The 13548-nt window shown below is 42.6% G+C and overlaps 1 protein-coding gene across 2 annotated transcripts in view; it reads right to left on the bottom strand.

Moving 5' to 3' along the window:
• ARHGAP20 (Rho GTPase activating protein 20) overlaps positions 1 to 13548 on the bottom strand; it is a 60170-nt gene that overhangs the window by 20171 nt on the left and 26451 nt on the right. Inside the window, exons 3-7 of one of the 2 annotated variants that reach the window (XM_032208168.1) lie at positions 12246 to 12416; positions 6607 to 6756; positions 4724 to 4765; positions 3424 to 3508; positions 564 to 641 (exon numbers count right to left, since the gene is read on the bottom strand). In XM_032208168.1, coding sequence (XP_032064059.1) covers positions 564 to 641; positions 3424 to 3508; positions 4724 to 4765; positions 6607 to 6756; positions 12246 to 12416 — 526 coding nt within the window. The remainder of the gene's footprint in view (positions 1 to 563; positions 642 to 3423; positions 3509 to 4723; positions 4766 to 6606; positions 6757 to 12245; positions 12417 to 13548) is intronic. The other variant, XM_032208170.1, reaches the window with a different exon arrangement.

Genomic DNA, 13548 nt, shown 5'->3' with positions numbered 1-13548 from the left:
TTCTTTCCAAATAGTTTCAGGCCATTGCTTAAATTGGGTGCATTCAGATTCTGTGCGATCACTCGGCTGCATTTGTACCTCACATGACACTGAAGATCCGCGGATATTTACAGTGTCTGATCTGGACACTTGAGAGCAGTGCCTGTATTTGTAATCTGAGGACACAGCTGACCATGCGTGTTTGCACATTTGGAAACTAACAAACAAGCAGGTCAGTAGGTTTTCTGTTCACACTGAAGTATGCAAAAGGAGCTGCATCAAACTCAGTTTTTGTGTTTCGGTATCTCCTCTCATGCATCAGCAAAATAGATTTAAAAGCAACTTCAAATATGACTGATTCCTTACAGGGATGGGAGACTTATTCAACACTTTTAAGGCATTTGATTATCTCTGGAGGTCTATATATTAACAAGACACTTTTGCTTCATTTCATCAACACTGCAATGCTATGATAAAGGTTTTAATTAATATTAATATCCTAAAACTTGGAAAAGGTGCAAGAAGAGATTTGATTATTAAAAGTGACTACAAAAAGACTCATTAAAACCTGTGCAAGTACTTACAGAAATTCCCAGCTGCTGCAGGGCCATGAGAATTACATCATTTGCTGTATCAACATTGGTTACAGTTAGGGTTTTTGACTGTGAACAGAAAAGAGGAGAAAGTGGTATTAAAGATTTGGATTTGCAAAGAATATCCGAAGTCCAATAACTCTGCATAATTCATTGCTGGAAAAAAAAAAAAAAACAGTTGAAATTTTGCTTCATAAGTAAGTTATGCCACAGAGAAAGACCCAGCTGCCCGAGACAGAGCTTTGATTCCTCTGCCTCATCGTACACTTTCTGAATTTGCTCCCTGCTTCCCCAAGAGCTCCATCAAACAGGCAGAGTGCCATGGTTAGTCAGGACAAGATGTATGCAAGTTGCCTTTGGAAAAAAAAAAAAAAAAAAAAAAAAAAAAAGGAAACAAAAAGAAACATTTCAGTGATTTTTTTCAGTGAAAAAAGAGGTTTTTGCATCAAATGTTAATCACTTCCTTCCTTTTCTATTGAAGATCTCCCTGGTAAGAAAACACTGTACATAGGCTGTTCATCTCTATATCCTTTGCCACCTTCTATATAGAATTCTCAAAGCTAGATTTGGCTCAATACCAGGAACACTTCCTCTTGGTAGTCTGTCCTCCAGTTAAAAACACTGCCTTGCTAGCATCCTCCTGACTCTGCTGACCGGCAGATCGGAAAAGCATGGGGTGGCATAAAGCCCCTCTTTCTAAACAGCCACGGCACCCAGCACGAAGGGCTGTGCTTTGTGTTGGAGGAAGCACGGCTTTCTGCAAGGCAGCGTTCCCAGAGGGAGGCTGCAGCACCTGCTGCCTGGCACCAGGCTCATTCCCGTGCAGCGGGACACCGCTCCCTACCTTCATGCTGCATCGTGCCCCTCCGCAGGGCTGGGTGTCTCAAGCACACCAGGATTAATGCCTCCATCCCCAGCCCCGCTGGGATGTGGCAGCACCACTGCCATCGCCTTGCAGAGGCAACAGTAAGGGGGGAGGGCACGTCCAGAGTGTTTTCTGCTGGCATTATCACAACTGCCCTGGCCTCAGGCACCAGTTGTGAAGCCCTCCTGACACACAGGCGAGTTTGGCTCTGCTAACGAGACTGCACAGCTGCTGGATTGGAGCTGGGTCATGGCCAGTGCAAAGCCCTGGCAGAACAAATGCGTGCCCGCTTGCAATAAACTGCCTAAACGGCCTGAAGAAAGGAGGGTGGCAGAGCCAGGATGTAAATATTCACTGCCAGTCCCAGGACGGTTTGCTATACCCTGCTGCTCTGTGAATTTGTACCAGTTTTACACTGGCCACAGGATGTTCAGGTGAAACAACCCCCTGACGTTCTGCATTTAGGAAAGATCTGAGCTGTACGTGTGTGTAAGTCCCCGATGGTAGCAAACTGCCATGGCAATCAAAGGAAAGTAGTGAGAGAACTGTATATCTTGCCCAAGGACATATCTGAACGCTCATACCATAAAAAATTTAACATTTGCCCAAAGCAATGACATCTGGCTCTCAGGAGTAGGTCAGCATATTTGCATAAGTTTTGCTCTGGGCTAGAATATGATAAAATGGTTTGTGCCTTGCATTCACCATTCCCTCTCCCCCAAAACTGAAATAATTCTTGGGCATCTCCAGCTGCTGCAGCATGGGGAACACAGCGCCATAAGAACTATTTGCATTACAAAGTTTCCATCTGCTCCTCCACTGCTTTATTACCGATAATAGCTAGACTACAGCGTGTCGTTTCTAGGATTATCAGGATCAGAAAAAAAACAAACCAAAAAAACCATATTTGGCACATAAGCTAATTATAGCTAAGGAGAAAAGGCATACAAAAAAAAAAACATCACACAAAAAAACAACAAAGTTCAACATGAACTTTGAGAACATGCACACCTTGATCTGCAGTCCTTCCTTTGAACTACCACAACGATTATTATTGCTCATTAACATTTCTCTTAGCAACCCAGCAATTCTATTATAATTCACCTCAATAATAATTTTCTGAAAAAGGCTGCTTTTTTTTAAGCTTCTTCCTGTGCAAGTACAGAATTCTAAGCAGAGATTCACTGTTGGACAAAAACCTTCGATGAAGTTTAACTTCTGCGAAAACTTCTCAAGTTCTTGCAAATGCTCTTTAGGCTTCTGAAGATGAAATACAGATCTTAAAAGCTCTGTTTGAAAGAAAGGACAAATGTCTAAGAAGCAGAGGAAGAATGGATGGATTATCGCTAAATGCTAGGGTATCCCTAGGGAACAGCCTACCTTCAAGAATTTCCTTTAAATTGGTCAAAAATGGCTTAGTAAAAAAGGTGCAAATCACCCCGTGGACAATCTTTCTTTACCAATTTACTTTGTGCCTACAATGTACCAACATCAGTAAGCTGATGAAAACCACGTTTAAGGCAATTTCAGAGTGTTCATATACAGAGCTTTACTGATTTACGATCATTATAAACAATAAAACAACCCACTGCAACTTTGCAGAATTGAATGAAGGCAGCTGTGAGTTTAAATCAGTTTTAAAAGGAAAAAAAAGGAACATTGTAGGGGCATTTCTTAAAATGCTTCTGCGTAAGTTCTTCTAGATGTGTTTCTTGGGGCTTTAACTCATAGTCTTTAGCTTTTGTGTTGGATCCAGTATTTCTCACCAGGAACAATGTCTTTAAAAAAGAACTTTTACATTAGAGACAGGAAACACACATTTCTGGGCTGCCTATCCTGAGTCTTCTAGTGGGGGCTAGATTCTCAAGAGATTGCAACCCAAAAGAAGGTGTCCACTCCCCATCCCAATATCCATAGGATTTACAGATGAATAGCATTCATAGGTGATGTGAATTTAGATCCCCAGATTAGCTTGAGAGCACTTACATATGCACAAGTTCCAACATCCTTTGCAATTATCTTCAGAGGAATGCTTTTAGGATAGTCTTTTTCCTTCTCTTCTCTTATTCGACTGAAAACACATGTACAAAAAAGTAATTCTTTAATATTGAAAACACCAGACTGAGATTTTAAGAGTGATCAAGCAGTAGCTGGACAAGAAGCAAATCATTTTCAGATGTAGTGCAGTAGAAAGATCACTGACAAAAGGAAAGCCTCCAGCATTATCTGGAAGGTATGATGACCATGGCCCCAGTAACACCCTGTTGTAACAAAATTGATACATTACAGGAACCAGATTAAGCAGCAAAGAAACCAATCTTAAAATCTACATGTGGACTTCCCCGCAATTTTAATTTTGAAGAATCCATCAACATGGCATCACTCTCCTTTTTCAGGTAATTCAGTGATTATTTGGGACCATGACAGTTATGAAGGATACAAACTCCAGAGGAGAAGAGTTGCACAGGAGAGACTATACTATGAAGAATGGGCTGCAGCAGTAACAGGATGCTTTTAACCAAAAAAAAAAATAGTAAAACATACTGATCACTGTGATGCCTTAGGCTGCACTATCAGCTTCTACTGAAATCGGTTGCAGCCCATTGTCCAGAACAGAGAAATTGACTGAACAGGAGAACAGTGGATTAGAAATCATCCCCAGCAAAAATGATTTAAACAACCCCATGAACTGCAAAGAAGCAGATAAAGCCACAAATCTCAACCATAAGATCTAGGTGTAGAGAAAACAAAGCCGATAGCAATATTCTGTGCAAAATGCTGACTAAAATGGGACAGTCCTGTTTATCCAAACTCTTGTAATACCCTCTGCATACATTCTATATACATTTTATAAGACCAAAGCCAGCCCCACTGCTCTCCACTCAGATAGGATACAGCCAGGCAGGAGCAGCAGATAGGTTAAAGCAGAGGTTCCCAAGCTTGGCTTGATTAGATGCCATCAGTGTTGAAAAAGCCCCAGGCTCAAATAGAGCAATGGTGGCAGTGCCTCTTACAATGTAGGGCAGGAAACATGTCACAAATTCCTCTGGTTTTGTGTCGAGCCATGTTAAGGCACAGGGAGAAGAGTTTTCTTCCTCAGGCAATGAACACTGCATGTAGGGTGCATACTGTCTTCTCCAGGGAGAAGGTGTGGGATGACTTTTTTTCTTAACATCTCTTTGAAAGAGCTTTTATCTATCAGTATGGCATAGGATGACAGCTCGGGGATCACTGGTCTAGATGACTGGGACTCTTTGCAATGTCTTCAAAGACTGTAATAAAATACCTTTGCAAAAAAGAGAGCCATGTTTCCTTTTGTTCTGCCGACCTGCAAGAATTACAGAAAAAGGGACAAATCAGATGTCATTCTAATACCAAAATAGCCCTTGTACTGCCCACAGTGAAAGGGACTGCTTATTGGTTGCAATTTCCATAAATACATACAAAAAATAATTTTGGGGGGAGATTTGAATGAAAAAAAAATTGTTTCCCTGCAAAATGATCTGAGAAGCCTCCCATGGAGATCAAAAGCTCCAGATATCATCTTTATCACAGAAATCAAAGCTTTACCAGTGAATTTAGTAAGAAACTGATGTGCAAATAGAGAAGCAGACCACTTTAAAATAAAGGCTTAATTCAAAACTTTAGAGGTATTTCCTCAGGTGTATAGACTTCTTTCTTCTTTCACTATTTTATTTCTCTTCTTATATAATACTTGGTTTTCCACCACATTAAAAAGTACATATAAACCACAATAAAAAAGTCCCATTTTACCTAGAAATGTTTAACTTTGGACTTTTTATGGCTTATCTCATTTACACACTTTCAAGGATACAAACCTATCCAGTGAAATGTAGCTAATAATAGGACAGTGCAAGGAATTTAACCTAATTTTATGTCAACTTTCTTGATCTAAATCCTGGCCCAGATGGAGTAATTGCTATTCCCACTGCTGCTTATGCAAATCAAGTTCTTCACATTTTCAGAGCAAGAATTTAGGCAACTACAAACCTACTGAATGATGCTGCTTCAGGGGCATGCACATCATAAACACTAAAACTGTGATATTGCTTTGGATGCTTCAGTTCTGCAGGATACCTACATACTCACGCATGGTGTCTCCGACTTTCTGTGTACCTCCAGACATAAAATAATTTCACTTCTATAAAATCTCTGACTCTGTTCTGCTTGATGCTATTGCTTTCACACTCACCTACTTTCTAATAGCTATAAAGGATCACGTACCGTCTCTAGATCAAAGCTCATGTTTATTGGCAGGAGTTCAACTGAAAATCAATAGGAAATTTCAGCTTTGTTTCAGGATTATTAAGCGGGAAAAAAATCATAAATAGCACAGACAGCTTAACAACAAGCAGTTTGCATACAGCATTTTCTTTGGATATGGACAATGTGACATACAAATTAAGCTGCATGCGTCAGCTTTTGCTCTCTGTTGGTAAAGGGGAAAATGCATTTCCCAAGACCCAGCCAAATCACTTTGGCTAAGCAGCTGGGATTTAAGTGGGACGGTGCTCTCCCTTACCCACAGTGACGACAGAGCCCTCCTGCTGAGAGCAAAATTAGCCTAATCATTGAAATTACCTCTATAGCCTTTCTGTGTCCTACAGCCAATGCTGCCAAAGATGGACCAAAAATCTTTGATATTCTGCTTTAGGAGGAATTTTGACATTTTCTCCGGCACAATTTAATTAAAAAGAGAAACAGGACAAGGTCAGTATTTCACTCTATGTTTCCTGCTACTTCCAATACAAGCTTTTCTGCTTAAAATTGTCCTGTGAGGGTCTCTTTGATCCTTTCATTAGCTTGACTGTTTACTACAGCTTGTTCATTTTATTAATTAACCAATGTGTTTGTCGAATTATATCCAAAAAAAGAAAATTCCAACTGAGCAAGCTTGCAGCACAGAGTATGCCCTGCCAAATCATATTGCTCACAAATTTTTAAGTGATAGGGGAGTATCACTGCCACATTTGCAGAGAGAGATGGAAAATGAGGCACAGAGGGTGACTGGCTCACAGCAATAAAGGAACGAGTTTAAGAATCAATACATTCTGGCTTCCTATTCAATGGTGCTGAAATGAACCTGTGATAGTCACCTGTCAACCTAAAAATGTTTCAGTAACTTGGTAAATAAAACATAGTCCTTACCTGAAATTTGCCACACAGTTAGTGGTGGGCCAGCCCAAAACAAAGGACCTTTCTGGGTCTGTGCTGCCTTCGCAGACTTCTTCCGTACAAAATGCTGTCCACATCTCACAGAGACGTGCTTGGCACTTCAGTTTGAAATGAGAGTGTGACCTGCCGGCAGAAATTCACAGGTACGTCACACACATGAAAACATAGCAAGACAGGTTACACAACCCAGTTTTTCTTCTTCCTTTGGGAACATCTGAAAGGACTTGATGGAAGAAGCATTCCTGCTTTAGTCAATGAAAACAATGTCTTGTTTGGGTTGTGTGTAAAAATAGAGCAATTTCTGATCTAAATGGGGTCAACAGATATTTTATATGTGGGATAAACAGGTTGCTTATGGCATCCCTAGACATACCCTTTCCTGTGGGGAAACTTCTGCCTGGAGCTCCCCTCCAAATCATCTCCACTTGCAATGGACTCATCTTTAAGTGACTTCAATGTCATTGAGGTGTTTATTGTATAGTACAGTATGATTGCTTAGCTCCAAGGTCAACAACTATGGTGACTTTGAGTAGCAACAACTAGGCCAGACTGAATGTAGCAGTCCTGAAGAACAAGCACAAAACTGCTACCTGTGCTCAGGGCAGCACAGGTCATACCTGGCCTCCATGAGCTAACTGTGGTAAAGAATGAGCCAGGACTTCACAGAAACACAGAATTGTTGAGGTCAGAAGAGACTTCTGGGTCCATCTGATCACATCTGACACCCAGAGAAGGCTGCCTAGGACCACGTCCAGGTGGCTTTTGGAGATCCCCAAGGAGGAGACCCCACAGCCTCTCTGGGCAGCCATTTTGGTGGCCTTACATTGACTCTCCAGTACATGCAGGTCTTTCTGACACTGAGGAGCCCGGAGCTGGACACAGCACTCCACGTGTGGCCTCACCCGTGCTAAGTAGAGGGGAAGGATCACCTCACTTGACCTACTAGCAATACTTTGTCTGTTACAGCCAGGAATACCACTAGCCTTCTTTATAGCAAGGGCACATTGCTGCCTTGTGTTCAACTTGTTGACTCCCAGGACCTCCTGGTCCTTTTCTGCAGAGCTGTGCTCCTATTAGAACGCTTCCTGTGTTGTCAAAATATCTACTCATTTACCAAAACCAAAGATACTTTACATGATTTCCCCAAACTTTTAAAATTTGTCCTTCCTTGTATTTTATCCTACTGAATGTTCAAGTACAGTAAAGCTATGAGCCTGCTGGGCCAGCAGGGAAAAGCTGGAGGGAAAATGGCCCTTCCCTGAGAATGCTCTGCCCTTCTAACTGAAGGACTGCTAACAAGAGCATGTCAGCTCATCACAGTGTTGCAAATGTGGATGGGGACAGTGCCAGGCACCACGGTGATTAGTGCTCTATAAATAAATATGCCAGGTAAGCAGTTTCTTACAGCTCTGGTACACACGGACTACCTTCTTGGAGATTAGTCTCATTTACAAGGTATTTGATTTAGGACACACTGAACTAATACAGTCTGCAACGCTAAAGCACTCGAAGCTTGTGGCTTTAAAGAGGACTTAGATGAACTTGCACCACCCTGACTGGTCTGAGGTTTCCAGCAGGCGTTGTGCTAACAGGTATCTCTGGAGGGAGCATGGACAAAAACCCAGCAACATTTGCAGTAGTGGGTAAGAAAAGACCATGAGTGCATATTACAACTGGCAAAAAGATGCATCTGAATTAGACCACTACAGAATACTGTAAAATACCATCTCAAGTTCATGTATTTTTTAAACTATACCTGTGTTCCCTGTCAGCAGTACATTTCACTTCCCTTTAATCTATTACACTTCGTTACCCCACTCAAAAGAAGCTTAAAATATAGGGGAATATTTCAATCTGCACCCCAGCAAATCAATTTATGACCTAACAGGTAAGATGAGTATAGAAATGGCTGTAACAGGCCACAGAATGAACTGCAAAAAATGTGTATTTACAAAAAAATACAGACGTGAATTCTGACACAAACGTTAATAAATGGATGCCTGGTCCAACTCTATCAACAAGACTGTGTTACGCCAGGAATCAATCTGTCAAGCCTCCCTTTCCCCTCAATTTCTTTCTTCAAATACCCAGTAGAGTGAACTCTCTACACACCATTTCACTTTTTTAGCATTTACAGTTCATAAAGCCAGACCCCTACAGTGCCAGTAGCGGGTGTTGGCAGGGTGTTGGCAGAAGCACAAAGATGCTTTCCCAATCACGCCTGATGTATATTCTTACCCCATTTGCCATGCCTAGTCACAGCTCTCAGCTATTATCAGTATTCAAGTGGCCTGGTTTCCAGAGGCGCTGAAACAGTAGCCTCCATTAACATCTAAAGAGCCTGAAGTATAATTTTATCTCTATCTGCCACGTCCTTTATGCAGTCCATGGGTTTTCAGCATTTGGGAAATGCGGGTCTTCCATTTAAGTGCCAAAGCGTTATCTCTAGAAATGAATAAATCTTCACTGACTAAGGCAGCAGCATGGCTGAACAGTTGAAAAATTGAAAGAATAACAATCTATTTTTTAAAGAATTTTTACCTAAGAGGATTTTTAAGGAAGTCCTGTAAAAATCAGACAGATCCAGACCACACTGAAATCAAGAGAAAATTCATGAACATTGGTGGTGTAGGTATTGATACACCCCAAGCTGTTTCACTTCCACAGAGCAAATTCAGTTCCTTTTGCTTTCTTTAAGTGGCAACTGGATACCTTGCGGCTGTTAACAGATGGAAGATTAACTTGTCACTAGATTTGCTAATCTCCTTCATAGACTCTTCTGACAAAAGCATTAATGGAGCTACTGGGAGACTGTTACCCTAATTCCATGTATTTACTCAACCACTAATGTGTGTACCCAGCCACGCTGAGAAAATAATATTAAAATGTATGTGTATATATACATGCATGTGTTATGAAGGAGAAAGAGGAAACCCTTTCTCTGTGCTTTCCATACAAAACCTTACATGAGAAACCTTGATCAATTAACTGAAAGACCCTTGAAATACCTACTTTGCCAAATTAAAGCACACACTCTCTGCAAGAAATCTAATCAGTAAATAGAGAACAATATAAACTTTTATATTCTTAATATTGGTTTAGTGAGGAAAACTCAAATAATTTATGACAGACCTCACATGAAGGTAAATAAAGGAAGGGGCAGAGAAGAGACAAGCACAAAGCAAGTATTAGTCTAATTTTCATAAGCTGGGCTGATGGATGAACTGAAAAGATGCCTACATTTCAAAAATAATTAGCAAGTATCAGAAAACAAACCTACAGGCACCTTGTCCAAAGTCACATGCAGACCAGCTGTGGAGAAGGCTCACCCCACACATTTCCATGGGAGCAATGCTGATTCCTTGCCTTTAAGCAGGAGCTCAGTGCTGTACTCAACCATGAGCCACAAGATACTTGGTGCTATATTCAGAAAAAAACTTGTACACATTTGCTGATCACACAAAGTCTGATGACACGTGAGCTCCCTTTGTGCAGTGACTGGCTACCTCCAGCTGAGACAACACTGCCAGAGCACTGAGCCATACCTAGGCTATCCCTCAGGTGTGTATATGCCCCAAGCTGAAAAACTATCCAAAGCAAAAGAATATTACAAATCCTTAGCACCTGCACACGGAATAATTCTGAAGTTAAATCATATTCAACTGTATCATTAACTCTGTCTAGATATTATCCTGGTGATGTGGTGTCCTGGCTCTGCATCCCCTAGTAAAGTCCTTAGCAATCATTACTACAGCTGCACAGCCATACATACCAGCCAAGTTTTCCCTCTATTAATAATGGTATTTTAGTATGCTGTACCTTTAAAAACGCTGTTTTTAAAACAGTGTTCATTAGTGACAGCTCTGATGCTTTAATTGCTGACAGGGCTGCCACAGAGAGAACATCCCGATGAGTTCTTTAAAATACATGAAGCGATACCACTCAGAATACTATTTTTACCATTTCTACCAAAGATGTGCTTTTTTTTCTCCTTTTTTTTGCACACACGAAAGTACAATTTGTTCTCTTTCACCTTCTTCAAACATTGCAGACTCCTCACTGCATCAAATCAAGTTCTGTAAGAGCCATTATTACTCCCCAGGAGCCATATTTCGGAGTGGTTACACGGAGTAGGGCTTTCCTATGCAAACAGTCCCACTGGGACCCATTCAAACCCGCAGTACCGCACAGCCCAGCCTGGGGCTGTAATGTCACTTCTGCTCAGCACATTGACCACGGTGGGAGGGATTCATCTCACCTGGCTTCAGTCCTCTGCAGTTTAGGAGTTTACACCTCAGGAAGTGGGACTGTGCCCACTGAACAGCCAGGGAGAGCCCCCCAGCAGTGTGACTGCCTTCAACACCATCAACACTTTCCTAAAAGTGTGAGTTTGCCACAGGGAGGTGCTGGTTTTCTCCCAGTGACACGCAAGGAGCCTACGAGCCTGGGTGAGCTGCAAATTCCTAACATCTGAAAGCTTAAATTAGGTGAGGTGAACCCCATCCTAAATACGACACAAAAACAAATAAATGCAGTAACAATATTACTGCTACTGTGGTAGAATAGCAAGATTTCCCATAAATACCTTTACGTTCACCACCCACCCATAGCAGAGCATGTTTTGGATACAATATTCTCCGTGTTGTCACACCACATAAGGTTAAGGAGTTCAGCTAGGGGGGTTACGTTTACTATGTGTGATTCAAAGGGACACAGCTCAGATTTCTACAGAAAATGCAGATTTATTCTGGCTTTTCCCAGCAGTCACCGAAACAACTGCTTAAGCGATAAGACACATTGCGAAAGCCCAGGATTCACATCCAGATTACCCACCCTGTGAAACCACAAACAGTGCCTAACAGGGAACGAAGCTGCATCAGAATCCTTTACGATTCTTTCCCCCTAACAACAAGTGAAAGCACCCTCTAAAATTGCCTGGAACCACAAATGCTGCATGAAGCTGGCATGCTAGATGCAGCTTGTAAATCTGATTTAATTGTGAATGGTAGAGTGAATAATCAGAGCTCAGCAGCAAGCCTGACTGCACATGCACACAACCCAGACTGCTCTGCACTGCTTCCCGTCCCTGTCCCTGTCCCCACACTTCTCCTGGCACAGCACAAGACCAACACAGTGGTACTGCCTGCAGTCTCTGCTTTGATACAGCTGCCCATTGCTGGAGTGTATCAAAGCAGCTCCCTGGTAAGTTTTAAGGTCTGTAACCTCTCTGTGACACAGCCACCCCACAGGACTGAAGATGGCCTAAAACACGGCTGTTAGTTCAAGGCAGCCCCATGGACACCACTGAGCTCTGGTGAGACTTTTCTATGGCACTGAGTCCCCAAAGCAGGGAACATCACCCAACGCAAGCAGTGTGTTCAGACATCTGCTGCTCCTCTAAAATGCTGCAGCCTGGACTTCCTCTATGGGTTACGGGGTTTTCAGAAGGGCCTGGAGAGGTCAGACACCTAACTCCTGCTGACCAAATAAAAGGCTGCTGTATGATTTAGGGAAGATTTACTACGAAAAACAAGCATTAAGGGAATCCATGTTATGCTTTGCTGAGTAAAAGGGCTGCTCTGTAGGAGCACTGCCCCAGGTGCCATACTCACTTGGACTTGGCAACAACCAGAAGGTCTGTGAAGAGGAAAAGGTGTCGCTCCTGGGTCTGCAGGCCCGTCTTCAGCTGCACGTGGCCGTCGAGGAGGAACGTCCTGTTGTGGCACATGAACGACTGCACAAGGGGACATGCCTCGGGGCTGATGGGGGAGAAGCAGCCTTCCCTGCGAAAGGAAGAAGAGGGGATAAAGGAACACAATTCAGCCGATTGCCCATGAGTGAGGACCAGCAGTGACTTCCCACACCTGCCACCAAAGGGAATTTATTTGAGCACATTTCAGTGGAGGGTTAGACAGACACTAATGACACCTCATCCATTTGATTCTTATGCAAAACACGCTAGGGACTGTCCTTACTGAATCTCTTACAGCACAAGCACATGGGTAGCATTTAGCAAATGACAATAATTAAAGTACAGCCTTTTCCATTTTGCCTATTTGTATCTGTCTCCCTTTGTTTGTGTCCTTAGAGGAAATACTGCACCTTCTGCAGGCTCCCCAAAGAGAGAGGAGGCATTAGCATGATGAATGGATATCCTCAACCCCTCCTTGGTCAGAAAGGGACTCATATTCAGGCTTAAGAGCACTTTATAGAAATTATTCAGAACCAAGGGCAAATATGAGGTGCAAATGAACCTTGCTGGAGATGGGGTACCTGCTAGATGCAATACAAGGGGCTGCTGAGCCTCCCTCCCTCAGCACACGACCCACGAGCACTGAAGCAAGCTCCTGTTGCAGGGTTTGGTTGTGTGCCTGGAGCAGGGCTGTGCTGTGCTGGAAAACCCAAACCTGGGTCTAGGGGAGGCAGTGGTACCGTTCAGGCTCCCTGATGGAAGTTGCTTATCTTTTCCAAGCAGGTATCGAGTAGGTTGCAGTCAGACTTCACTGATGGTAGTGACAGGATTCCCTCGGTCCTGATCTAACTTCAGCCGGATATAAAGCAGCTCATTAGTTACTGAAGCCGAAATAGCAGTTTCTCTATCACGATGGTCAGCTCACTCACCCAGACAGGATCTCCTTACTTTTTGAACCTTTCTCTAGCAGATGTCTGTTTATTCAGAGCTGAACTGCATCAATGTGAGGGGCTGAGGGGCACACTCTCCTTCTCTAAAGCTCTTCAGGATCTGATTGCAGCTCAGGCTCTGCCCTGGAAAGCCAGAGATGTGGCTTCCAGTTCTCCCAGGCAGATGAGAGAACCGAAACTGGGTCTTCTGTACCTTGCGTGTGCCTTGCCAAAGGAACCTCCAGCATCTTTTCCCCAGATTTTGTAAATGTACCTTTTTAATCATTTCATTTC

Source organism: Aythya fuligula, chromosome 1 (genome assembly GCF_009819795.1).
Source record: "Aythya fuligula isolate bAytFul2 chromosome 1, bAytFul2.pri, whole genome shotgun sequence".
NCBI classification, from domain to species: domain Eukaryota; kingdom Metazoa; phylum Chordata; class Aves; order Anseriformes; family Anatidae; genus Aythya; species Aythya fuligula.
The sequence above is the reverse complement of the archived record's forward strand: the minus strand, read 5'-3'. Positions and strand labels throughout refer to the sequence as shown.